Genomic DNA, 27,909 nt, shown 5'->3' with positions numbered 1-27,909 from the left:
AATTTACAGCCAGATCCTGCGAGCGTTACTTTCAACAGTCTTCGCTTGTTCCACTGTGTGGGTTTCTTACATATGCTTCACTAACATGCAGTGGAAGCTGCAGCAATTGCTGGATTTCAGCATGAGTCAGCGTTCTATTATGGAAACTGTATTCAGGATGCCTGTCTTCAGAAATAGAGTATTGTAGAGTTTTAATGCAAGAAATAGACAAGTACAGTCAAGAAATTTATTTTACTCAAGCTCAGGTGGGAGACAAAACACTGTACACCAAGTTATTTCTGCAGGACTTTAACCAGTACAGCGCTGAGATCTTCCTTGCTACTAATACACAATCAATGTTGTATCTAAAAAGCTACACCCGCACACTATGTGGTAGTGAAGTAGACATTTCAAACAGCTTCAGTAACTAACCAAACTAAGAAGCTTAAAAAACTGGATGTTGAACCACTGAGTGTTAAGATTACATCCACACCTCCCTTTAATACCACATCAGCATTTAAACTCAAGAGAATAGTCTTTGTTCTTACAGAGCATTAAAAGACAGGAGATTTTGTCATGTATTTTTCCAAGATTGATATCTTAACATCTACAATGGTAAAGTAGAGGGAGTCAACATTATATAAGAGGGCAATTCGACACAGATAAGATTTTTATGCTTGTAAGCTTTTGAGCTTAGTGGTATTCATATGCTTACAAACACTGGGAATCACGTATCTTTATCCTTTCTAACAAACCTTATTCTCCAATAGAAAATATAAATACATGGAAGCAAATTCTGGTGAAATCAATTAGGCTTACTTTCAAATAGATGTGTTGTATGATTGGGGTAATAATGTTACTTATACTTTGATTGCACATTTTACTGTTGTTTCAAGCAACCTTGCACACATACAGGAGTATGCAAGATGTTCTCTATTAGGCATACACAAAGGATACCAGCTATTTGGCAACTAACTCCCATGAACCTCAATGCAGCCCTCTAACCCCAAAGTGGTAGAAGGAAGGACAAGGCGACACATTACTGTATTACACCCAGAAGAAAGAGTTTTTCAAAAAAAAAAAAAAAATTATTTAGATTCTTTAATAGGCAAATGTAATAAGCTTTCACAGGTGTCATACAATCATGTCCAGCATTGTGCATATGTTGCTTGATAAGCCACTTATTTTAGGTTACAATTCTCAAACCATTTAGGCTAGCGTGGTCCCATGGGACTGCCCAAGTAGTAAAGAGATTACAAGACTGGCTTTGAGTCACAAGATATTAAACCCAGTGCACTTTACTTTACTCTTCTTGTTTCCAAGTGGTACTGACAGACTATAGGTTATTTGTGACACAGCCTGTTCTCTTTCAGATCTTTAAAAAAATGAAGCAGCTCCACAAGCTCAAGGACCCAGCTTCTAGAATTACAAGACAGTCTCCTCATTTGTTTAATTTAAAAAGATAAATTCAAAAAATAACAACCCACACAGCTTTTTCCATTGTACAGAGAACTGGTTGCCCTGGAATTCTCAGCCTAAAATTTAGTACTGTAAAAGAAGACACACATTCTTCCCCCCGCCCCACCCCAGAAATGGTTCTGCAAGAAAATGAGACCAGTTTCCATAGCAAATCACAACAGTGCAGTACAAGGCTCTGAGACAATATTTAACCACATTTGTTTTTCTTTATATTCCCCCACTTTTCAAACTTGAAAAAAAACTGATTGCCATGCATTTTTCATATGGACAATCTTCTAAATCATCATTCAAAGAATTTTCTTGAAAGCACTGTGCTCCTACCAAATAGTCTCAAAGGCTGTTTTTTATTTTTATTTTAAAAAGCAACCTTAATTTAGATGTCTCAGTACATATCAGCAGAAGGAGAAAACCAATATATCACACATTAAAAGCTGTTTTCTCCCACAGCTTTTAGGGAGCATGTGTTTTGCAACTTTAAGAAGGGCAAAGGTACCTAAAAATGTTCCCCATGTTTCATTGTTTTGTAACTAGAAATTATTTGAAGAACAGTATATATACATATATATTTTTACAAACAGTGGGTTTTACAAACTCATGTTCTCAACATGAGTTATGATCCAACACGAGTTGTGGTGGTTCTTTTGTCTGAGAAGAAGCTTTTGAGAAGAAATACCTGCCCAATGCTAACTACAAGAAGAATGATGGCTTCTCCTACTGACCAATAAGCCACCCGTGTGTTTAAGTCTTCTGCTCTGCTGCGGCCTTGTGCTTCTCTCAACCGAAAATGAGTCTGGGAATCTATGACAGATTTTAGAGCTTCATGAATCGAAACACATGCTGACTCCATCTAGATACAGAAAGAAAGAGGACTGATGAGTACTCTTTATTGAAAAAGGTATACAGGATTTTGCATTTTCAGCTCATTAAGCTTCATTTTATTTTATAACTATTTTTATTAAGATTTTAATTATACATCTCAAAATAAACATTTTACATACTGTTAAATATCCCAACGGCTTCCCTCCTTCTCCTTCCATGGTTCATTTTGTTTGTCTTTCATTCCTGCATATTTTACTATAACCATTTTAATCAGTTCTCCATTTTTACATCACTCAAAATTAATTACACTGTTGATTTTATCTTAATGCTGCCAGCGTTTTCAGCTATTAAATTATCAACTACTGCTGATCTGATTACATATCCACATTTGAATATGTAGCTTTTGATTTTATGTGAAGACAGAAAGCCTTCGGAAATAAAGACATCATATACTTATTTGTATCATATAGGCTGGCTGACTACATTGTTCACAGTAAATATTTCTTGAGTAGCACTAGGGTATGTTGATATTGTGCAGCAATTTATTTCCTACCCCAGTGGTCCAACTCCTCACCCTCTTGCTGGGACAAAAAACAGCAACTATTTAGTAGTGGAGCAGTTGAATAACTAGGGCTGCAGAATTCTAAAACTACTTACCTGGGAATAAGCTCCATTAAATTCAAAAGGACTTACTTTTGAATAGCTTGGGCTTAGGAATGCATTGTAAAGCTATGACAAATGCCCAAGTCTTCCAAAGGCAGCAAAACTCAAAATTCTAATTGGTGGTATGAGAATTAAAGTCTAACTTTATATTTCTACTCAGTTGTGTAACTACCTGAGTAAGTGCAGTAACTCTGTTTTCGCTAGGAAACAGAGGTGGATCATCTCCAATCTGGAAGTCGAAGTACACTGTTTTGTGTGTAAAGGTAGAAAACTCGTTGCTGAAACAAAACTTGTACGTCCCATTTCTGGATGCAGTAAAGGTGAAGCTATCGTATTGTTTCTTCATCTCTTTGTATAGCACAACGCCGTCTGGATCTTCTAAGCGGCAGTCAACATCATAGTGCCCTCCAGTGATCACCTATGGAACAAAGAAAACTGGTACTTGGAATAGTCAACCATATCACCCTTCCTAGCAAAATATCCTTCCATAAGAAAGGGGAAACCACTAGCAAAAGGTACAATTATTAAAGGCAGTTCAGCTCCAGCATGGGAAGAGTATTAAGCTATAAAGAGAGCCAAGAAAAGGGACCACTTATAACATTAATTCCCCATATAGCTATGCGTGGAAGACACCAGTGAGATGGTACCTATTTTACTGCTTTAACACAATCTCCTAAACCTTCTTTATTTGAAACATTCTCTCAGTAAAGTCAATTCGATGTATGGGAATAACGGTCTAAAATTGCTCAACCCAAACAGCAGTGGGGGGATTTGCAGAAGCACAACACCTTGCTGAGTGGAAGGAATGAGGAAGTAGGTAGCATGACAATCTAAAGTTGTCAAATAGGTTAGTGTTCTGTGGCTTCACAGAACTGGCGTTGCCGGATTGCATAATAAGGAATGCTCCCTTTGTTTCCATTTAACGATGAGATGATTCACCATTCAGGCTGGGTAAAGAAATGTATTGCTTGACATTTTAGGTCGCACCTGGTGAACATCTTTAACAGAAAACACTATTTGACACACTACCCCTGGGTTTCATTCTCATGGTTCAGATGGAAACAAAAATCTGAAACACTAGTGGGGGCAGTGGGGTTAAAGGTTAAGTACCGCTCCCCTAACAACTGATCTCTGCTGTCCACTGCTCCATTTCATTGCCATTTTACAGAGAAGTGGTAGCTGGAGTAATGTAGCAATCTGGCTTTAGGTTTTATATTCCAATGTCTCTGCTTCTTAAAAAAGAAAACAGGAATAGTAATACATGTTGAACTTCCTTGATTCTTTCAAAGTTTCTGCCTTGGCAGCACACAAAGAAATAACTTATGGTAGCAATCTTTCCCATTAGTTTTCAGAAAGTAGTCAAAAGTGTGAAACACACCAGAAGGCATACGCTCTTATTGGATTACACCCAACAACTGATGCATTTTATTGGGCCATGTGAGTAACAGTTGGTTGTATATATTTTTCAGTCCTGTAAATTATACTGCATTCCTTTAACCTAACTCTAACTTATTTAATATTCTCTTTTCTATGCACAGAATAGTGCAAGTATTGAAGGACACCAGATCTGATGGTTTGAAAGCCAAAAAATTGCTACAGTTTACTTTTGAACAGATGCAGCTGCACCAGAGAGATCCAAGGAGTCACTGAAACTCCAACAGGCAGTTGGTGTTAAAGGTACCCCTGCCCGTACGGGCCAGTTGTGTCCGACTCTAAGGTTGTGTGCTCATCTCACTTAAGAGGCCGGGAGCCAGCGCTGTCCGAAGACACTTCCGGGTCACGTGGCCAGCGTGACAAAGCTGCTCTGGCGAGCCAGCACCAGTGCAGCACACGGAAACGCCGTTTACCTTCCCGCTATAAAGCGGTACCTATTTATCTACTTGCACTTAGGGGTGCTTTTGAACTGCTAGGTGGGCAGGAGCTGGGACCGAAAGACGGGAGCTCACCCCGCCGCAGGGATTCGAACCGCTGACCATGCGATCAGCAAGTCCTAGACACTGAGGTTTTACCCACAGCGCCACCCGTGTCCCTGTTGGTGTTATATGCCATTTACTCATGCAAGCATTTAAATAAACTTGGACCTCTCTTTTCTCTAAAGAGAACCACAACTTCACTTTGAAACATCTCAACATGTTATCTTAGACAGTATCTGACTATTTCAATTACTTCCCCTTTTTTTATTTCAATTGCTTAATAGCTACCTTTCAGGGCTGAGCACTCACAAATTAACATACACAGAGAAATAAAACAGAACCTTAGGCACAATATAAAAAAGTGAGTGGATACAGACAGACACACGAGAGATACTGAAACATCACATTTCTCTTAAGGAAAGATATCAGTTAACATTTATATTATCTTTTGAAGGTTAAATGCAAGAACTGAAATAACCAAACCACAGTTAACTGGAAGAGAGTTCCTTAACCACCTGTTGGCATTTACAAGCAGCAGCAGAAAGGGAAGAATTCCCTACTTGTGCCCCGCCCACCCCCCTCCGGCCAGGAACGCAGAATTGTGCAATTGGAAGGGTCCCCAAGGCTCATTTAGTCCACTCCCCTGCAATGCAGGAACCTAAACATAAAAAGCTGCAAAAAAGAAAAGAAGGTAGATCTCCCCACTCCACGTTGGCTTTCCAGTGTCTGCTTTAGGGCGTAATTTTAAATCACAATATTGCCTGCCTAGGTAAAGGGACCCCTGACCATTAGGTCCAGTTGCGGACGACTCTGGGGTTGCGGCGCTCATCTCGCTTTATCGGCCGAAGGAGCCGGCGTACAGCTGCCGGGTCATGTGGCCAGCATGACTAAGCCGCTTCTGGCGAACCAGAGCAGCGCACGGAAATGCCGTTTACCTTCCTGCCAGAGTGGTACCTATTTATCTACTTGCACTTTTGATGTGCTTTCGAACTGCTAGGTTGGCAGGAGCAGGCACCGAGGAATGGGAGCTCACCCTGTCATGGGGATTCGAACCGCTGACCTTCTGATCGGCAAACCCTAGGCTCTGTGGTTTAACCCACAGCACCTACCTCTAATTACACCACAGTACTTACAGTGGTACCTCAGGTTACATATGCTTCAGGTTACAGACTCTGCTAACCCAGAAATAGTGCTTCAGGTTAAGAACTTTGCTTCAGGATGAGAACAGAAATTGTGCTCCGGTGGCGCGGCGGCAGCAGGAAGCCCCATTAGCTAAAGTGGTGCTTCAGGTTAAGAACAGTTTCAGGTTAAGAACGGACCTCCGGAACGAATTAAGTACTTAACCTGAGGTACCACTGTATTCTAGAATAACCCAAAGGCAGGCAACTAAAAGAGAGAGGAGGGCCTGTCTGGCGTGCGAGGCGCCCTTACCTGGAACTCCAGGGTACACTTGGTGCCCTGCACGATCTCCTCATAGAAGCACTGCTTGGCGTTATCTGGCAACTCGAAGGTGATCTCCGAGGCGCGGACGGAGCAGCCCAGGTTGAGCAGCAGCAGCAGCAGCGCCGCAGCCGGCAACCTGAGGGAGGCTCCGGGGCCCTGCCAGCTCCTCAGCATCATCTCTCGGCCGCAAGCGCTGAAGGCTGAACTGAAAAGCGAGAAGCGAGAAGCGAGAAAGGAAAGTGAGACCAAAGCGTCGGCCGAGGCCTAGCGAAGGTGGGCGTCGCACCCCAACCTCACCTGCGAAGGGAGCCGGATGTAAGCCGGTTCCCACCTGCGGCGTGGCCGAAGGAAAAAAAAAGGGAGGTGAACGAAGCGGAGCCGGCGACCCGGAAGTGACCTGGCTCCGGCAGTGGCAACTTCCGGGTGAGTTGTCAATTGTAGACGTGGTGTTCTTTGAAGGGAGAAGGCGGAGGGGGGCGGGGAGTGGTCGGGGGCGGGGACTAGACAAAAGAGGCGGGCGGGGCTTGAGGGAGCTAGGAGAGCTAGGACGAGTCCACGCCAGCCGCGGGACGTTCTTATTGGCGCTTCCCAGGCGAGGCGCTGATTGGATGTTGCCGGGTGACGGCGGTTAGGGCGGGTGAGGGAGTTTTATGGGAAGCGGGAAAGAGGCGGCGGCGGGCTGTGCTCAGTTGAGGTGGAGAAAGAGGCGCCGAAGGGTGGCGTGTGGAAGTCGCTCCCCTCACTCTGGATGCGTGTAAACGCTTTTTCCTTCGCTGGCAGATACGCCTAAGCACATATAATCAGTGAGTAAGTCCGATTGAACTCACTGGGTGTTTGTTGACTTATGTATGTACTTAAAATAATTTTATTTTACCTCATCGTTCATTCGTTTTCTGCATTTCACGGTGACACACATGGTTCATTTTTTTTAAAGTATATGCTGACATTCAAAAGATGTCTGTCCACACAGTGACTTACAATCAATGTTTTTTATATACAACTATTTAATTTTTTTAACCCATTGCACTAATGATAATAGCAATGAAAAATTAAATCCTTTAAGTTCAGTTAGCCAACCCTTGCAATAAAATAGGGTCACTACCCCTCACTATTCAAATCGCTGATGTGAGGATAAAACACTAGATAAAAAAATAATTTCCCCCGTTCTAAAAAAAAAACCCCAACCCTGTAGGTTTTTATTAGATTGCAATTGCTGACATAAATGTCCTTGACGAAGATGAAAAGTGATACTCCTCTGAATACCTAAGGGACTAATTTTGAAGTTGCTGCCACCTCTTGGGAAAAAGCCACAGTGTTTATAAGCTTCCTGTCTAGTTCTATAACGCTCTCTGATTTCTGAAGCATTGAGAACAAATCAGCAGACCTTAAAACCACTTGAGGAAACTCTTGATTCAAAAGCTTACTGCATTGTTACTCTGCTGCTCATGATTTAATAATACGAGCAGCACAGACTGCTTGTTGCTTGGTTAGGTTATCCAGACATTTTTTCTGCTAAGCATCTCTCTTAAAGAATAAGCAGATGATCCATTTTTCATCTACAAATGGTAAGAATTTAGTGTCATGAAGTAACTCACTTGGTTAACCTGCAAGTATAGTTAATTTCCAATTAAAAAACCATACCACTGGGCATTGCCAATTAATTTAAATCACCTGGGGGGCAGGAAAACCCTTACTGAATAAAGCAGTCATATACTCTATACCTGAGCGGGGGAGGGAGGTGAAATTCCACCAGGATGGCCACCATATTCTACGCGTGCTCAGCTTGGTACAGAAGGAGGGAAACACAAAACATAGAAAAGTGGTATAAATAGCAGACACTGCCTCAGCAACCCTCGATAGACTGTGAATGCTCAACAATCAGGAGATGTTCTGCCGACAAAAGAGGCCAGTGAATCCACAACAAGGACATGCCCCCAGCATTGTTGCATGTACAGTGATGCCAGAGCACTCTCAAGTCATCACTCCCAGGCACACAGCCAGCAATGCCCATAGTATAGCAAGTCTCCATCTATCCCTGTGGGTAGAGGTTAGAATCCCTTATGCTCCTCACAGGAACTATCTGGAAGGAAGGAGAGGCCATGTAATACAACCCACACATAAGTTCCCTGGGCAGAGTACTTGCAAAGTGTATATAAATCACCCCTGGGATTCTGATCCCACCCAGGGAGGGAGAGACTTTGGGAGGGGGGTCGCACCGCCAAAGGGAAAGAGCCAGGTGAAGAATCAACAGTGAGAAATACAGATATGCACAGAGTTGAGAAGCAGGAGATGGGAATTCAGGACCCGCCAGGGAAAAAGGGGGAAGTGTGCCTGCTCCCTCTTGCTCCCAGCCCAAGAACTACTCAAAGATGCCATGATCACGTTAAGGAGCCCTGGCCAGGTGGAACACCTTACATTTTGCATGCAGAGGATCTCTGGTTTGAATCCAGCATACAACTCTGGGAAACCTTCATGGACCAGTAGCCTGACTCTTGCAAGGCCCAGTCCTTTTGACTGTCTCTCTCCTGGTGGTAACTTGCCTAACCAACATTCTCCCTCATCTGTTTTGCACAATAAGCCAACCTTGCCAGGCAGTATCTCAATAATTTTAATTATCATTTCTCCACCACTTCCTTCTCCCCTCCTTCCATTCGACTGCCTCAAACACCCTGGCAACATCACACTCCAGGGTACTTGAGAGAGCAGACAATGGAGTGTTCCACCAGTGTATCTGTCATGGTGACAAAATATCTTGTGTTCTGTCAGTGTAGTGGAGCGTCTGCCAAATCCTATGGCCCCATAACCAACATTTGTTGAGTATAGAGTATTTCATAGAATTATAGAATTGCAGAGTTGGAAGGGACCACAAGGGTCATCTAGTCTTTCCCTGAATCATTGATTAAAGCTTTCCAGTTTTGCAATTCTTATAGAATTTTTAAAAAAAATAAAATCACAAAGTTCAGTAAAAGTCCTACCCTGCTAATTAAATTTTAAAAATGTGAGGGAGGAAGAGGGGTTATTGGTTTGTTTTAGTTTTTATTTTATTATGTGTTTTGTATTCTCATTTTGTATTTTTATGTTGTGAGCTGCCCTGCGATCCTCGGATGAAGGGAGGTATACATATTTAACAAACAAACAAAGAATAAAATACATACTTGAATACTGAAAAGAATGCTCTAAACTCTCCAGGCCTATACTATTTCCAGTAGGGAATATATGGGGGGGGGGGTGCTTTAAATGTATGGTTTGTATGTAACCAAAGTCTCAGTGCAATAGACATACATGTTTATTCAGACTTAAGTTCCATTTATTTCATTGAGACTTTTTCCCAGGCAAGTAAGTACTGGACTGCAGCCTCAGGTACACAGATAAGGTTTTCCAAAAGTTGCTGACCTTTGTAAAATAAGCCACCATCTTGGAGTCATTTAACAAGGTGGTCAGAAAAAGCACACATGAAATATTGAAAAGTAAACTTCTCAGTTGAAGCCATAATTTCTGTAATTCACTAGAGGGAGCTGTTGAATCAGAATACAGTGGTACCTCCCGTTAGGAAATTATTAACCGCTCATAATGATGCCTGCTGCTGCTGTGCTGCGAGCGCGCGACTTCCGCTTGCATCCCGAGCAAATTTCGCAACCGGGAGCATCTACTTCGGGGTTAGCGGAGCTCATAACCCAAAGCGTTTGCAAGGAGGACAGTACGTAACACGAGGTTCCACTGGTGGGATAATATGCGAGTAAGAACATCTCTCAGAAAATAGACAGAGCACCACAGGAAGGTGTAAAATTCCAGGGAATAAAAAAGTTATTCCTATCTGGTAGCTATGTCACAGGTAATTATGATGGTATAAAACATTTTGGCAGCCCCAACCACCAAGAAGGGATTGTTAGCACAATAAGGGACATTTACATATTGGACAAATACTCCTTTGTTGCACTTGAATAATCTACAGATTTTGAAGATTTGTATCCATGTTCCTCAAATCAGTGGAAGTAGATCTGGTGGAAGAAGGCATAATGCAACCTGTCGAGTTCCTTTTAAAAATTATTCTGTCTACTTTGGTGATAAAAAGCAGGAAAAGCTATAGGGTTTTTTTCTTTTCAAGCTCTGGAGGCTGGGAGGGGGGAAAGCCTGGTTTGTAGCAAACGCTGGTTACGTAAGCACTGATTTGTGACAATAATATGTGTTAATTTGTATGAATAACCTTGTTGAGTCACTTGAGGAAGTTTTTGTATACACACTTCAAGAGGAACTTAGTGATCTAGAATTAAGACTCAGATACATTCCATTCTGGAAATAAACAGAGTAGAATGGTATTTTGCTTTTGATGTTTCCTGAGCTTGAAATGAATGAATAGCCTGCATGATCATACACAAGTATGGACTAGGACTGTTTGTTCCTTGTAATGAGAAATATTGTGTGGATGTTAGTAGGGGACTTAGCTCCAAAGAAGTTTTTGTAATTAATTTTCTATATTTGATTGCCTTTTGTTGAATCTGTTTGGATTAATGTTTACAATTGGGTATCTTGTAATGGATACAATTGGGCATCTTGAATAGCCTTCTCTCTTTTTTTCAAGCTAGGTATGAATGTGATTGCTGTCTGTTGCATCTTTTCAAAGCATTCTGACAAATGCCATAGTCCTTAGAAAGGAGGAAGTTTTAAGGTAATTACCTGGAATTTAAATTCTGGTAAACTAATGACTGTATCTATATTTGAGGCCTAAAACCCTACTGGAAACAGCCTGTGCTTGGACATAGTTTGAATGTACCATTTCCTTTGAGCATTAGTCTTTCACTCACAAGAAGACAACCCCTTCCTCTTTTTGAATTCTGTTGGATGAGTAACGATAACAAGTATGGAAAGACTTCAGCGGCATGCTATGCTGAATATTCCATCAGCCAGGCTTTTCAGGTTGCCAAAAGGAATGAACTCCACTCTGCTTCTTCTCTGTTAGAGGAATTTTAAGGTCTTATATATATAAAATAAATGTTCCTAACTGTCCAAGGCAAACACATACATAAATAAATATATAAACCACATGTCTGGAAACAGTACCGGAAAACAGTCCTAAAGCCATTTTGAATCTTTCAGTCACCTCAAATATTTCTCTGCAAGAAGGAAGGAAATGGAAAAGCCTCCCCATTGTCTCTTTGTTCACAAATCCTGTCTTAAGGGTGTCTCTGTGTATGAATAGGGTGAGCCTGTGACCTGGATTGAGGAATTAAGGAGTTATCATCACAGTTTGTTGTTGTTTAGTCATTTAGTCATGTCCCATTCTTCGTGACCCCATGGACCAGAGCATGCCAGGCACTCCTGTCTTCCACTGCCTCCTGCAGTTTGGTCAAACTCATGTTGGTAGCTTCGAGAACACTGTCCAAACATCTCGTCCTCCATCGTCCCCTTCTCCTTGGGCCCTCAATGTTTCCCAGCATCAGGGTCTTTTCCAGGGAGTCTTCTCTTCTCATGAGGTGGCCAAAGTATTGGAGCTTCAGCTTCAGGATCTGTCCTTCCAGTGAGCAGTCAGGGCTGATTTCCTTCAGAATGGATAGGTTTGATCTTCTTGCAGTCCATGGGACTCTCAAGAGTCTCCTCCAGCACCATAACTCAAAAGCATCAATTCTACAATGATCAGCCTTCTTTATGGTCCAGCTCTCACTTCCATACCTCAGAGAGACATGCAGTGAAACAAAGTACGTACTATTTTCTGAAGAATGTGACGATCTCCTAGCCAGACAAACATCAGAGCTCAGGCAATGTGAGAACTTGTATGGCTGCTCTTATGTTTTACGCTTTTTGTTGTTGAACTTTTCTGGCTTTTTCTTTCAAATACCATGTAAACTCAAATTTTCTTAAATACGGGCAGATTTAATTTTTTATTATTAAAAGTATGTGCCTGCAGTCTTTCTGTTCACCTTCTTGTGCTTCTGCTCTGTTAATCCACAATGAAGAGGTTTGAACTACCCCCAAATATGGAGGGGAGGGATTGCGTGTACAAGGATACTTAGTAAGGCATTATAGAAATTCTAGATGGTGAAAGCTGATATATTTTGGGAGTCCTCCTGCCCTCATTTGATTGCTAATCTGTCACGTTAAGATTTAGGTTATTATTCTAAACTGATTATTCTAAAACCTTTGTTTAAGATAGTTTTCAAAACAACCCAAACTAGTTTAGTTTATATTCCCTCATCTTCAAGTGTTGTGATCATGTGTACAAGATGGTTTTTACTATTTTTCTATATGAATCAATGAGTCAATTAATTTACTTTTTTTCATGCATCACTTCATTGTAGGCAAAATCTGCCCTCTTCCCCTTATGGGGTATCCAAGAGCCCGTATAGAGTCCTTAAGTGGGTTCCCTATTGGTAGGAGAAAATAACAGAGGCCAACCAGAGAATATTGAGAAGCAAAGCAGCTAGTAAGCCTGATCTTTATTAAAACAGTTGCAACAGGGTGCTCCCCCCACATGCAGGAGAGAGGAGGAGGACCCAGAACAAAGGTGTGCCAGCTTTTATATAGACTTTTGAAATTGCCCACCCTCAAACTCAAGACCACCCCATACATCATACATACATCACAGAAAGAGGTGGTCTCCAGCAAAATCCTGTCTGGCAAAAAACCTGTCAACGGTCACGGATTGGATCACCCAGGATTGGATCGCCTGGCCATTCTTTTGTAATAATAAATACTTAATTCCTGAGCCAGGTCACAGGCTCACTCTATTCACACCTTAAATGTGCCTTTAAGCCAGGATTTGTGAGCACAAATACAGTGGGGAGGTTTTTTTCATTTCATTTCCTTGCAGAGAAACATTGGTCAGTTTGGGAGAGTCAAAATGGTTTCAGGACTGTCTTCCTGTACTGTTTCAGACATGTGGTATATATATTTATGTACGTGTTTTCCTTGTACATTCAATTTATATATTTGAGACCTTAAATTCTTATAACAATACATTTGTGTTATTAATATGTATAGAATTTAAGTTACATGAGTCTAGTAAAAGGGATAGATGACTCAAAGTTTCTGATAATAAACCACCTTATATTATGTTGCTTTGTCTTCTGCTAGCCTAGCTCTTGTCTGAGAAACCTCTGTAGATAATTGACCAAACAAACATGACTGGTGATTTTTTATCTTATTTCCTGAATTTCCAGTCTTTTGAGCTTGAACATCTGCAATGTTCAGAGCCACTCTTACAAGGAAAAATTAATCTACCTACATTTTCTGATATGATATTTAGTTATGAAAACACAGTTTTAAAAAACCCTAAAGATAATCCAAATCCTTGAATGTCTGCCTAAATGCAGAACTTGTGTGTCAATTTTTTAGCTAGGCATGGATAGTTAAGAATTTCAGCTTTGTTTTTCCTCTTTCTGTCAAAAGATGTTTTGTTTCTGCTCTGTATACTTTCCAAGGCACACACAACAGAAGCATACACAAAAGCTCCATTCATGCTGGTGTTTATTTAGCTACTAAGCAATGTCCCCTTTCTATGTAGCTGATGAACCTTGCAGCAGTGTGGCATTGACCCTCAGGAAACCTTGAGAAATTGAAGCCACATTTTTTATATCTGCATAATCACCTCACTTCCAGACAGTAAGAGGCACATACAATATTAGCTGGCTTGCTAGCTGCTGCTGAAACACCATTCTACTTGTTCTTTCCTTTTACTACTGTAAAATTCACTCAACCCAATCCAAATTTGTCAGATTTTAATTTGATTCCTAATCCACCAGTTGTTACAAATGATGGGGAGGGGAATAATAAAGGACTAATATTTGGCTCATTGTTAAAGTATCCTTTAAATATTTATATTTGGAGAGACTTGGCACCAGGACCAGCTCTGTCATTAGGCAGAGTGAGGTAGTTAGCTCAGGCAGCTGATTTAGGGTGCAGAATGCTGAAGCCTGGTTGCTATGGGAGGCAGTGAGAAGGGATATATGACCACCTTAAACCACAACACTCACTGTTGCTGAGCTACTGATTCAGGATTTTGTTATGAGAATATAAAGTCCTTAGCAACTTGGGACTCAATTCTGATAAGGAGCACCTTCCCAGATTTTAAAAAAGAGGAAAAACTAATTCACATTTAAAGAGCTATATAATAAAAGCTAGAAAAATATGTTTTACTCCAGGAATCTTAAGAAACTCAAAGTAAAAACTGGCCAAGAGTTTGTACTAGTTTGTCTGACCACCAGGGATTGCTTAATTTGCAAATGGGTCACTAAAATATTGCCAAAGTCACATTGGCAGCAGGATGTTTTTTACTTAGTGGATTTCCTTTGGTAAGGGGAAATTTGGGTTATATATAGGCTGGCATTTTGATACCAAAGGTGGTGTATGGGGACTGCAAAAAATTGTATGTATGGTGGACATTAATCTCACAACGAACACCCATCTGGAAGGGTCACTGCTTTCCATAGCCAGGTCTTTCTGGGTCAACTGCGGGATTTGAGCTGCCCAACTCTTGTGCAAACTGATTTGGGGAGCTGACCGCTGTGCTGTAAGCACGGCTGTTGCTAAGCTTTGTTTGCTATACTTGATCAAATGATTGTCCATATTTGCACTATGAGCTTAGGCACGTATTAACCCCAGGACAGTTACTGTGTCTAGTCACATCTTTTTGTTGGACTGACGCAAAACTTGTGCTTGCATTACTGTATAATCAAGCAGGACCACTCTGTTCTGAAGCCAAATCTTCCTCTGTCCATCAGGGTAGATGAACATCTGTGCTCTTTAAAAAAAAATCTCAGGCTTTTTTTCGTTTTGTTTTTTTAAATATGTTGTGCCCCTAGAAACAACCTGGTTTAAAATCATATCTGATGAGTCTATCCTCAGGCCCTTAAAATTTAATCTGTGACCCTTTTATCAAGTAGACTGTTTTCTTAAGCAAAAGAACAAAAACAGGAAAAAAATCATCTTCAGGTATTCTGTATTCTGGCACAAAGATAATGATTATATCCAAATATGCAGTTGTACTCAAGGGACACGGGTGGCGCTGTGGTCTAAACCACAGAGCCTAGGGCTTCCCAATCAGAAGGTCGGCGGTTTGAATCCCCACAATGGGGTGAGCTCCCATTGTTCCATCCCTGCTCCTGCCAACCTAGCAGTTTGAAAGCACGAAGTGCAAGTAGATAGATATGTACCACTCCGGCGGGAAAGTAAACAGTGTTTCCATGCGCTGCTCTGGTTTGCCAGAAGCAGCTTAGTCATGCTGGCCACATGACCCGGAAGCTGTACGCCGGCTCCCTCGGCCAGTAAAGCGAGATGAGAGCCGCAACCCCAAAGTTGTCCGCAACTGGACCTAACGATCAGAGGTCCCTTTATTTACCCTTTTATGCAATAATACTACTGCAGGCATGTCCAACAGGTAGATTGTGATCTACCGGTAGATCACTGGACATCTGCGGTAGATCACTGATAGATCATTGGCTCCCCCCAAAGAAACTGAACAACTGTGATTCCCCTAAGAAAAGCTCAACATCTTACGTGTCCTCCCTGAAAAAACTCAAGAACTTTGACCTGAACCCCAAAAAAGGTGGTAGATCACTGCCAGTTTTTAACTCTGTGAGTAGATCACAGTCTCTTGGGAGTTGGCCACCCCTGTACTACTCGAAAGCCGCTTCTGCTCATGGCAGGATTGGTTCTGACCTAGAAAAAGAAGAAATTATTTTCCCCCCTCAGGCCCTTCTAATAGCCCACTCCAGCCTGTATATATTTTCCTTATTCTCTTTGTTTCTCATTCTATAATACTACCCCTAAGCATGGTGGTGCTATTTTGAGAAACTTTAGCAGTTTTGTAAGAGTCCATGGAATAACACTATATTCTCCACTTCCACTCACGTTTCTTTGTATCTAAACCATTGCATTAAATGTTTTGGAAATTATTAGTATTTGGGCTCTGTCAACTAAAACAGCATGAACATTCGCTTTCCATATCGTGGAAAAGTATTTTTCTGCCCAGTTAACTAGCCTTTGCTTCTGAAAAGTTTGTGTGCTTAGGCTCAGTCCTACATATAGTTACAGGCAGTAAGTTCAACTGACCTGGGAGGGATTTCCTTCCAAGTAAATAGGCATAGGATTGTATTATTGTGTTATCTCTCCTAAAGGGAGCGATCCTGCTTAGGCTAGACTACATGTGATGCTACAACATACACAAAGCCTCTTATGTGTAAGTAAAAAAGAAGTGTTTATTCAGGCAAGCAGTGGTAAAGGCTTGGCAGAAGACACACCATTCAGGAGTCATGATTCAGAAGTTCAGGAATTAGGCAGGATGTTCAGGAATGGATGGAAGCAGTGAAGATGTCCCAATGGAGACAAAGCCCATGAAAGTAAATGCAACTTAGAAAATTCATTAAGTGCTCCCCCCTTTGTTTACTAAAAAGATGCAGGGGTTAGTTTTCATTAGGACTGCAGCAAATAGGGAGGTTAATTTAACATTTTCCTCCCCAACAGCAATCCCAGTTAAAATCCGCTCCCTGCTATTAACCTGAGCAGTAGAGAACTCCCTCTGACACCTGCCAGGGAAAGGATGACAATGCCAAAGGGCTCTCCCAGACAACCTGTTTATTGAGCATTCACTTTGATTTGCTTGCACAAAGCTTGCACAGAGATTAGACTATGTTTAGTCTTTATGGAGCATTTGTTCTGGTTTGTTTGTGGGATGATTATACAACAATCTGCATTCATCCTGATTTCTTTGCAGAGTGCTTATAATCTTTCTATTAATCATTGTTACTACACATTTCAATGCATTTGTAAGGCATTTTCCTAACTGCAAAAAGTTAATTTCTTTTTTAAAGTGAATGTTTAGGGTGACAAAGCACTTTAATCCACTTTAATTGTGCAGACCTAAATTTCCCTTTATGCATTTGACTCATTCCCACAAAATATTGACAACTCCAAAAGTCTTGTGGCACCTAACAGGAACAAATTCAATATGGCATAAGCTTTTGTAGACTAGAGCCCACTTAATGAGATGTGATCTTGCAGCTAATGAAGTAGATTTTAAATTGTGAACACTCACATCACAATAAATTTGTGTATTCTGTAAGGTACCACAAGACACATCATTGGTTTTACTGCAACAAACTAATACAGCTATAGTACCATGAAAACAGCATAATAAAACACATGTAATAAAACGCATATAATGCATAAAATATACATGCAAATATGGCATACCATATATTTCAGGTCACAAGTCTAGACTCCTAGGTTTTCCTGACTTGGGAAGCTTTTACTGCAAACGTAGCTAAACATAACAGGCTTAGCTACACTAGACATCAGATGTTTGATTTTATCAGTCACTGAGAGTGTTGGTTGGCTCTTGAATTTTCTTTAAATATTTTGCCTTTGGAATTTTGTAAAACTTGCAATATAACATATAGTGAATGATGACCCCTACTATCTGGTATACACAGATCCAGAAGCGCTGTCTTTCATTAATTTTCTTGTAACCCCCACCCAAGAAGTTGGTTTTGATAGTCTGAAATAGAAGTTTATAAAATAATGTATAGCGTTGAGAAAACAGACAATGATATTTTTTTTGGTCCCTCATAATACTAGAGCTTGGAGATATATGAAGTTGAATGTTGGAAAATTCAGGGCTCTATTAGCTAAAGTGGTTCCTCAGGTTAAGAACGGTTTCAGGTTAAGAACGGACCTCTGGAACAAATTAACCAGAGGTACCACTGTATAAAAATGCAGAGAAGCTAAGCCAAAAAGAACTAAGTACACCATATAAAAACAAACATCATATTCTAGGCCTGAAAGCCCATAGAAAGTTTATGACCGCTAGCATAACCTTTTAATCTTATAATTGAATAGATGGTGCCTTCTTTTGCCATGTGACAGCAACAAAAGCTGCATTTCTATGCTGATAACTTGAAAAATGACTCCTGTGTGAACAAAACTTACGGCAAACCAATTCCCATAGCACTTTTGTAAGATGTGAAGGTCACCATTATTGGAAGCAATACATTAAAACGAATACTGCATGGTAAAGGCACCAATCAGGAAGACGTGTGTGTGGAGGGGGAAGCTTGTTTCTACTAGGGATGATGCAGTGTTCTACAATAGCAATAGTTATCCTGAAGATAGTCATATGAAGCCTCCAATTTGTTATCACTTGCATCTTTATGCAGAAGTTGAAAAACTAGCTTGGCCCAGGATCTGTTAGCAATTTAAAAAAACAAAAAACAAAAACCCTTGGAGGTAAAACTATTATGTAAACTTTGAATAAAGAGTACTCTTGTTACTTTCCTTAGTAACTCTTGTTTCCATAATGCCATATAGAACATAACTGAGGGAGTTGAAACTTCTGAGCCCTACTGTGGTTCTGTTTAGTGCATCAGGGCAGGACTATTTCTGGAGATTTTACTGCACTAGATAAGGCAGGAAAGATACAACCCTCCAAGGTCAGTTATCATATTGACTCTGGAAAATTATGGATTCTCTTTGTACAACACTCTCTATAGTCTCTCACAAACATCATAGCATGATTCAGCACACCAAGTAGTTACCAGCCACAAACAGTGAAAGCAAGAGCATAATGTCTTAAGATGCTCCAGTCATTAGGAGTCAGTGTGATATAGCAGAAGGTCATTTTAGAACCGAGGAGACTCACGTCCTAATCTTTACTCAGCTACAAAACTCTATGACCTTGTGCCAGTCATACCCTCTCAGCCTAACCAACCACATAAGGTTGCTGTGAGTATGAAATGTGAGAGGGAAGAACCATGTATGCCACAATGAGCTCATTGGAGGATGTGTGAATATAAATTTAGATTAAAAATTAATAATATATGTATTAATAATAAATGTCCTGCTTGGTTCTGACAGCTGTCAGATCTTTCCAAAATAAGGTCACCTGTATTGTCTGGTCACTTTGTTGGGTCACACATCCAGAAGGGAATCCCTTATCGTTGGACAGGGGAACTACAGAGCAAGCCCTTTTACCTCAAGTCAGAAGGTTTTTAGAGAATGATTTGCTGAGGATTTCTTCCAGGTCCCTGCTGGCCTAGACATGTGTGTGTGTTTATCTTAGTAAAGCCTGCTGGGTCACATCACAAGCAAGTTAGACCCAAAAGGTTCTTCTCCTGCAACATCACATTTATACAATTGTATTGCATTTCATAATGCATATGTCACAACGTCACCCCACAATGAACTCCATGCCTCACAGATCCAAAGAGACCAACAGCCAATCTTAACTAATACTAGCACAAATCTATTTATTATCATGTTGAAAAGAGCGTACATTTATGTCAGATGAAGGTCGTTTTTAAGCCTCTGATCCCAACTGTGTGCCATACTGTTCCCATGTTATAATTAGAATCCGAGATTCATTTCAACCCTAACCGATTGATTGAAAAGATATCATGCTACTTATGCATGCGTGCCCCTTCTCTCAAATTTGGCAGTCATGGAGTCCAAAGTTCAAGGCAAGCTATCAGCTCCTGCCCCAAGGCATCAGTGGTAGCTTACACAGTCACTAGTTGTTTGCTGTTCTCCTCCCCACACCTGAGCATCCCTATTGCTTCATGGTTTGTTTCTAAGAGCAAACAGAGTCAAAGCAGCTACACACACACACACACACACACACACACACACACACAGTCACAGTCTAAAACATATTCTGTAAGTTATATAACAGAATAAGCTTTTCCTTAGTGAAAGTTACCTGTGAGCTGGACTTGTTTGGGTGCCTTTGAATCCAAATGCTATGAACTGGTAGGCTGGATGCAACCATATCCTTTGAATTCCTATTTGGCTTCCTTCCTGATAGTTCTGTTGACATCTCTTAAGTGTTAATTGGATTCTTGAGGTCATTTCCAACATTCTCTATGCGATCTGCATAAAAATTAATCTGTTGCTCTCTGTACAGAAATTTAAACCACTTTTATTATCGGTTCTGGCCCATGAGAGATTTGACATTATCACCAAAAGATTCCTTCCTTTATTAATAAGTGTTATTAAAGTGTACTGTATTGACTCTAGCATTTTAGCTCTGATCTATGCATTTAATGTACTAAGCCAAGTCAATATGTTAGACAGAATGCTATATTCTGGCTTTTTAAATTTTTAACATATGCCTGAATTTGTGTTCCATTTTCCTAAATAGGTAAATCTTACTGTTCCTAATATTAACAGTTTTTGCCCCCCACCCCACCACAGAATGAAGATGCAAAACATTAATTGAGTTTGAGAGGACAACTTTATTAATGTAAAAAAGATATGTGCAGTGAGTAACTTTTTGTAATTGGCATCTGTCTGTCTCGAGAGACAATGGAGTGTGCCTCCAGGAGTGAAGCCAAACCACTGTGTTAGTAGCATCAAAGTGACCTCTCTGGGGCGCAAGCTTGGGCAATGTGTAAGGAGGTCCTGAACTGCTCAGATGACAAGACCCACCCTGGCTCAAAGCCCCTCATTAAAATGTACTGATCAGAGCCTTTCTTTACCCACTTCCCTAAAATGGCTGGTTGAAGGGGTTGCCCTAGAGGAGCACCTCTCCTCTCCCCTGGTGTCCAGCATTCAGAAGGAAGAACCTCATGGGGTTCAAGGTTTGGTCTGTCATGTTTCTCCTTGAGCAAGAGCTGTGGGAATCCCTCCCCACTGAGGTGCATCTGATCCCATCATTATATAGCTTTCATCACATTCTGAAGATGCACCTCATCCCTTTGACCCACCCTTTTCTGCTGATGTAATGGTTGTAAGGGGGTTACTTGTGCGTAAATTGCCTTCAGTTTAGTTAGATTGCCAACCATGCTTAGGCTGACAGCTTGCCCTCCGTGACCTGTTAGTCACTTGCAGAATCCGTCAGTGGGCGTTTCTTGAACCTCTTCCAGCATAAAAGCTGTTTGACGCCATGTCTCCTCCTACTTTCCCTGCGCGGAACTCGTCTGCGCAAGTAAGGGGAAGGCAGGGGTGTGCCAGCGCTCTCTCCACTAGTGTCTGGTGAAGGGTCTTGGAGACCTGTCTCCAATTCCTCCCTCTCCCTCTCTTCTCTACTGGTGTTACGCTGAATTCCTTCCCCCCGCTGGTCCCCTCTCCATCACTCTGGAGCCCTGCCTCCGCCTCTCGCTCTGATGTCAGTTCCCTGACATCCGATGATTGATGGTAAATTGTTTTAACAGATTTTAATATTGTATTTCTGGATTTTTGTAACCCACCCTGTAACCTTATGGTTAAGGGCAGGAAAGATATTTAACCAATAAATAATAGATTGGGAGAACATCCCTTCACTATGTTGAGTGCCATTGAGTGCTCACCAAGGGAGTCACTCTAAACCCCTCCCTCCCTGCTCACACTACTTGTCACAAGGCATGACCCTCTCCGCCCTACCTGCTGACCACAAGGTCAAGCAAGCAGCACTGCAGTTCCCTGCCCCAAGGAACCTACCATATCCCACAATAGTGAGCTTAGGCTGCAGTGCTTGATCACATTGGAATGAATGCTCTGTTTTCCTGAATAAATCTTACTATTGCTAATTTACCTTTTTTCCCCTTGGTGTGAGTATTCAGTACTTCTTGCTTAGCTATAAAGTATATATATTTGTGACTTCAATACATTCAAATTTTGAATCAATATAGAGAGACAGCACAATTAGCTTACCTGTGTTGACTAGGAAAGATGTGTATTGATATAAGTTAGTTTTATATTTATATCTGACTCTCTTGGATCCCTAAAATCTTATTTCATGCTGAATAAAAGAATTAAAATTTGTTAGTTATCAGTCACAAATATACAAGAGAATAAATGATTCCTTCGCTGCAGGGAGTTGGACTAGATGACCCTTCATATCCCTCCCAGTTCTACAGTTCTATAAGTAGAAGTCACCCCAAAGTAATTTAGATAGTGGCAAGGATTGGAAAAACAATTTCTGGAACCCTCCCATTGATATTTCTACTTCAGTAAGGGAGACATATGCAAAAATGTACCAGGATTTACAGTACAATGTTCTCAGGCTAAGCAAAGAATTTCCGTTGCCACTAAAGCAAGTCAAATCTTGCTGTGCTGTTACTGTTTGGTTTTCATGTTTTGTTCAGACATTTGTTCAGTCAAAGTTATATGTGATACAGGAACACATGCCAACAAGTGAAATCTGGTTTTTTCCCTTAGCCAATGAACAAACCTAAGATCCTGACACAAAACACATGTTTGCAATTTAATACGGCCCTCAAACAAAGGCTTCTTCAGCCAAGGACTTTGCTTTGCTCTTAATCAAGTTATGAACCTCTTTTGTAAATACTTGTAATGAAATACTTTACATAGACCCTGAAAACAGAGAAAGCCAGTTAGACATTCCAGCCCTGTTCCTATACAGAGGTAGATAGTTGCAAGTGCTTTTTATTTATCAGAATAAACAGGGAAATATTTTTGCCTCTTTGTGTCTTTCACCTACCCACTCTTCAAAAGTGCCGTACTACATATCCGCTTACTTTCAAAGTACTTGACCAAAATTTTTAAATCCACATAGTGAGCTGAAAAATGTAAAAATCTCATTTGATCACATTCTGAATAATGCAGTTATATTTTTATTGTTTTCTGACAAATTTCCGAAGCAAGAATGCCCTTGTGGTTAAAGCATCATTTGTGGAATCTTTACCTAATTAAAATGGATACAAAAAAAGTAAGTTGGGTGGAACTGTTTAAGAAAATATAAATACTGAAAGGAAAAATATTATCTCCTATATTTCCAAAGTTCAGGGGAGAGTATACTTATTTATGTAGTCTTACTACCCATGTTAAAGTAAAGTTTACAACAAAAAATTGAGGGAAAGTTAATGGATAAAATCCAGTGATGTCCATATTGGTCAGCTTGATAAAAACTAGCTGCTTTTACTTCCATCAGACCATTTATGTGTGCACTGGAAAAGTAGTTTAACTACATTCTCTTGTGAGTCACTGATCACTCTTCCAGTTCAACAAGATGTGTATCATTTTTGTAAAAACTGACTGCAGAGAGTACTGTGCACACACTGACAAGATTATCCCACAGTTCTCCTTATCACTTTAGGAAAAACCTAATCTTTTCAGAACACTTTTGATTTGATAACCCTTTGATCAGTGAATTGCTAGGCCCATACTCACCAATGTAACTTTAAAGAACCCATATAATCCTTTACGCAATCTAGAATTCTAAATCTCCTCTTGCCTCCCCCTCAATTGCAGGATCTTGCTAAAAATTAACAGCACAATCCTAAACATCAATACTCTCAGCAGTAAGTCCTGTTGAATATATTGGTGTGGCCCTCCATACCTCTCTAGATGGCACTTTAAAATGTAAGAGCCTGCTGGATGAAGCCAGTGACCCATCTAGACCAGCATCCTGTCCTCACAGTGGCCAAGCAGATGCTTATGAGAAGCCCACAAGCAGGATTTGAGCACAATAGCATTCTTCCCCCCTCCTGTTTCCAGCAGTAGTATTCAGAAACATACTGGAGGCAGGGCACAGTCATTGTGCCAAGTAGCTATTGATAGCCTCTATGAATTTGTCCACTCCTCTTTTAAAGCCATCCAAGTTGGTGGCCATTGCTACATCTTATTGAAGCAACTTCCATGCTCTTTGAAAGTACCCTTGCCTGGCTGGAATCTGCCCCTGAACTCCAATAATGCCTCTTGCTTGCTTGCCTGGATGAAAGAAGAAAAGTGGTGCATGAGTATGTGTAGAAACCAGCCTACTGTGCAAGGCGTAAAATTAACGTGTTGCTCTGTTCACTTTTCCCTTTGGTATGTGGCTACCAATAGGTTGCTAAGAAGGGGATTATAGCCCTTGGAGGCCGAGAAAGGTTCTCCATCCCTGGTGTGCATGGTCCTCTTGTGACTTGCAACAACTGCTGGAGGCCCATTGCTGCAAACATTTACAAAGGTCACCGTAGCAGTTAATATCTTTGTTTGCAAATCATATCATAAAGTCACTTAGCGGGTTGCTTTAGTGGCATATTAGTCACATAATCAAGCTCCTGTTGGCATGCCTGTTCTGTAAATATAAAAGTATTTCATTTTCCATTTCCATAGCAGCTGGCATTAATCTGACTTAGAATGATTTATACTTTAAGGCAGGGCTGGAGCCCATCTGGCCTGCCAGTTGTTGTTGGACTAAACTTCCACCATCCCTGATTGGCTTTAATAGCTGGGGCTGATGGGTGTTGTAGTCCAACAATGCCTGGAGGACTGCGTTTAGCCGCCACCACCCCTTTATGGGTTATGGGTTGGTGGCGTAATGGGTCCTTACTGCCAGCTTTCAATTTCATTCAAACTCAGAATGTTATAACTTAGATTGCTCAAGACAGGAAAGTGCCAAACAATGTAATAAAAAATCATTTCAACATGTAATTCCAGAGAGTAATCACAAGCAGATTGCATGTTTTAACCTTGGTAAAGCTGCACCCCAGCAGAGCAAACAACTTTCTCCCAGGCTTGGGAGAGGCTACAAAAATAAGCAAAATGAATTAGCAAATGAACAGGGTGTACTTTTAGCTTAAAGAGGAGAAAAACACATTGCTAGGCTCCAGATTTCAGCTCCCCAAGCCAATGCCAAGGACGAAAGGCACAAGTAGAGGTGAAGAACAAATGTTTACTGTGAAGAGTACCTCCTTACCCATTCTGCACTTGCTGACTAATGGCATAAATTCATTCTCCACCCACCTGCACACATGCCACTTTTGAGAAAATGGAAGCAGATAAAAGAAGAGCAAACAAGAAGCAGTCAAACAGTGTAGCCTCTGTCTCATCTCTACCAGCTGTCTCCAGTGGAAAGTTAGCGTTAGACCATTTTGTTTCCAGCTGCAAAAATGAATAGCTGTGATGGTAGTATTGGTTATTCAAAAACAAGGCTGGGGAAGCTTTGACCCTGCAGATGTTGCTGAACAATTCCTATCACCCCTAGCAAGCATAGTCTGTGACCAAGAAAGATGGGTCCCACACCTGATCAAAAGGGTGCTTTTTCTAGATAAAAAAATGCTTATTCTAGTCCCAAACATGTCACGTCATTAAAACAAAAAGTAATGCAGCATAGGAGAAGACTCTTGAGAGTCCCATGGACTGCAAGAAAATCAAACCTATCAATTCTTAAGGAAATCAGCCCTGAATGCTCACTGGAAGGATAGATCCTGAAGCTGAGGCTCCAATACTTTGGCCACCTCATGAGAAGAGAAGACTCCCTGGAAAAGACCCTGATGTTGGGAAAGATGGAGGGCACAAGGAGAAGGTGATGACAGAGGACGAGATGGTTGGACAGTGTTCTCGAAGCTACCAGCATGAGTTTGACCAAACTCGGGAGGCAGTGGAAGACAGGAGTGCCTGGCGTGCTTTGGTCCATGGGGTCACGAAGAGTCGGACACGACTAAAAGACTAAACAACAACAAATGCAGCATAGCTGGAATGAACGGCTGATTCTTAACACACCACGTTTGACAGCTGGACTAATCAGTTGAGAAGTCTGACATAACACTTATATCCCTTCGGCACATTCCTTAAAAAGTGGCAGTTTGTTGTTCAGGAATAGCTGATCACAAATGGCAGAGTAATATTGTCTGCAGGGTATGTGATCTATGTTCCTACTGTAGCAGGTACCTTTCCACAAGTTTCCCAAAGCTGATCAAATTTCTGTTTTTCACAAACAGCCTATTCAGTCTGATTTGTAATGTAATCGTGGAACTTAGATTGCATCTGATGCAGACAGATGCTCTTTTTTCAAACACAGAACTGGAAGCATGTATTATAAGTAAGAAAAGATACCGGTACCTATCCAGCTGATGCTCTTAAGCATTTATCTGTATTTGAAAATAGCATGTTCTAGGAGAGAAAGAAGGCAGGAATATGTCATCACTCCCAAAAATTCAGCAACACCTTTCCCCCATAGGAATACTAGATCTAGGACCTGCAGAAAGCAGGCTATGGCAGACTCTTGGCTCTGACTTAACATTTTTACATGCTTACATAAAGAACTCTTTGTTGCTTCACACAGTCCTTATTCCCTTTCAAACAGGCAAACAGAAGGGTTTGGAGAGAGAGAGAGCTTTTGGGGCTAATTTCCACCTGTAAGTAAGAAGTATGGTGTAATAAAAATAAAACTAATCAGATGCAGAGCAAGAGGGGAAAGCCCCCTCCGCAGCAGAAATCCAACACATGGTCAGGCAGTGGGACTGCAATCTCCAACATTGCATATTGCTTCACTAACCCAACCCAAATGTTGGAGCTCTGGCACACCAGCAAGTTGCTGTATATTCACCTTTTGTATGATGGGGCCTTAACACAGCATCTGGAAACCATGAAAGAGTTTAACAGACAGATGAGCAGCCATCAATTATGCTACAGGACAAAAATGGGAAAGTGTGCCCGTATTCAGTTTTATTCAGGTTTTTGGGCAAGTTATGATACAAATCATTTTAAAAACTAAAATTGATCCCATTCAACATCATTAACTTTTAATAGATATTAACAAACATTTTCTCCAGGACATAAGTGTTGGTACAAGACACTATTGCTCCTATTTTATTTTTTCGTTAAAAAAAAAAATCAGATCTTACACATAAGATTTTAAGATGCACAAACAATTTTTTAAAAGTTCCAACAGATCATTGAACCCTGGTTAAAATGAAGCTGCTAACAGTATACAGTACACAGTACAGATGACACCAAGAAGTTACATTACTAGTAAAAATGGCATACATTCAAACCGGTAGGGCTGTTAAGAAAGTCAAGTCATACTTAAAAGCCCAAATGCTGACGTTTGTGTACACAGTCTCAAAAGTAGAAATAGTGGGGAAAGGACCCTGGTTTTATGGTAGGTTGCCAGAGTCATTTGAACTCTGCAGCAATACATGGCACTACTCCCTTTAGTGTTCAAGAGAGGAATCATGAATGATAACTACTTGACCAAATAGCTGTTCTACTGTTGTCCTACATAGAGATTATTCAGACACAGCTTGGTACTGGCATCAATCATACAATCCTTCTGCTCCAGTTCAAATAATAAACCATCCAGCCGGCTTTGTGCTTTTCAGTTGTTCTCTTGTGAAACTGATGTTGCCTAGAAAGAAGAGAGAGAATCTTTGTTGTCTAGATTTTTCAGTTATTTCAAGTAAGGAAGTCTCTGAGGTACAAAATCCAAAAACGTGAGCGAATAGAGGGTAACTAAATTCTGCCATGGTTCCCACTTGATTTTTTTTGCTGTTTGGTCCTGTGCTCCAACACCAGGCCCTTTTCATACCTGGGTGTGTTTGGAATTTACTTATATTTCTTATGCCCAAAGACTTTTGGGGATGTTACTGAAGGTTGAAATCAGCACTATGGTGTAACAGTCATTTGCATCAAGCAGAGCAGTGAAGGATCTCAGCAAAGCAGAGGAAAAAGACTAGAGGCTAAAACACTTGGCAGATATAAAAGTCCTAATACAGGCCTCCGAGGAATAGTATAGGGGGCAGCCTCATGAAGTGGCTGCTGTAAAAGACACTATAGGAAAGCCTTCATTAAAAGTTGCTTGAAAAATATCCACATGCTCTCATTTCATTCCACTACACGTTCATAAACGTTACATGGAACAGCCCTTTCAAAACTGAAGATAAAATTACCTCATTTTTTAATATTCCCATAGGGCAAAGCCCTG

At 40.9% G+C, this 27,909-nt stretch overlaps 2 protein-coding genes and 1 long non-coding RNA gene across 3 annotated transcripts in view; 1 reads left to right on the top strand and 2 right to left on the bottom strand.

Annotated features, from left to right (window-relative positions):
• Positions 1–212: 212 nt before the first annotated feature.
• TMED7 (transmembrane p24 trafficking protein 7) lies at positions 213–6,799 on the bottom strand. The gene is made up of 4 exons (XM_083702455.1): positions 6,594–6,799; positions 6,285–6,501; positions 3,113–3,358; positions 213–2,305 (listed from the first exon to the last, which is right to left on the bottom strand). Exons 2-4 carry the CDS (start codon positions 6,471–6,473, stop codon positions 2,069–2,071), a joined length of 672 nt encoding a protein of 223 aa, XP_083558581.1. The 5' UTR covers positions 6,474–6,501; positions 6,594–6,799; the 3' UTR covers positions 213–2,068.
• A 91-nt stretch (positions 6,800–6,890) lies between these two features.
• The window catches only part of LOC310827001, a 26,571-nt gene continuing 5,552 nt past the window's right edge, over positions 6,891–27,909 (top strand). The window contains exon 1 of the long non-coding RNA XR_014556120.1: positions 6,891–7,099. This is a non-coding gene — a long non-coding RNA (uncharacterized lncRNA). The remainder of the gene's footprint in view (positions 7,100–27,909) is intronic.
• The window catches only part of CDO1 (cysteine dioxygenase type 1), a 15,408-nt gene continuing 14,128 nt past the window's right edge, over positions 26,630–27,909 (bottom strand). Inside the window, exon 5 of the mRNA XM_083702468.1 lies at positions 26,630–27,333. Coding sequence (XP_083558594.1) covers positions 27,304–27,333 — 30 coding nt within the window. The 3' untranslated portion in view covers positions 26,630–27,303. The remainder of the gene's footprint in view (positions 27,334–27,909) is intronic.

This window comes from Podarcis gaigeae (genome assembly GCF_964106915.1).
Source record: "Podarcis gaigeae genome assembly, chromosome: 11".
NCBI classification, from domain to species: Eukaryota; Metazoa; Chordata; class Lepidosauria; order Squamata; family Lacertidae; genus Podarcis; species Podarcis gaigeae.
The sequence above is the reverse complement of the archived record's forward strand: the minus strand, read 5'-3'. Positions and strand labels throughout refer to the sequence as shown.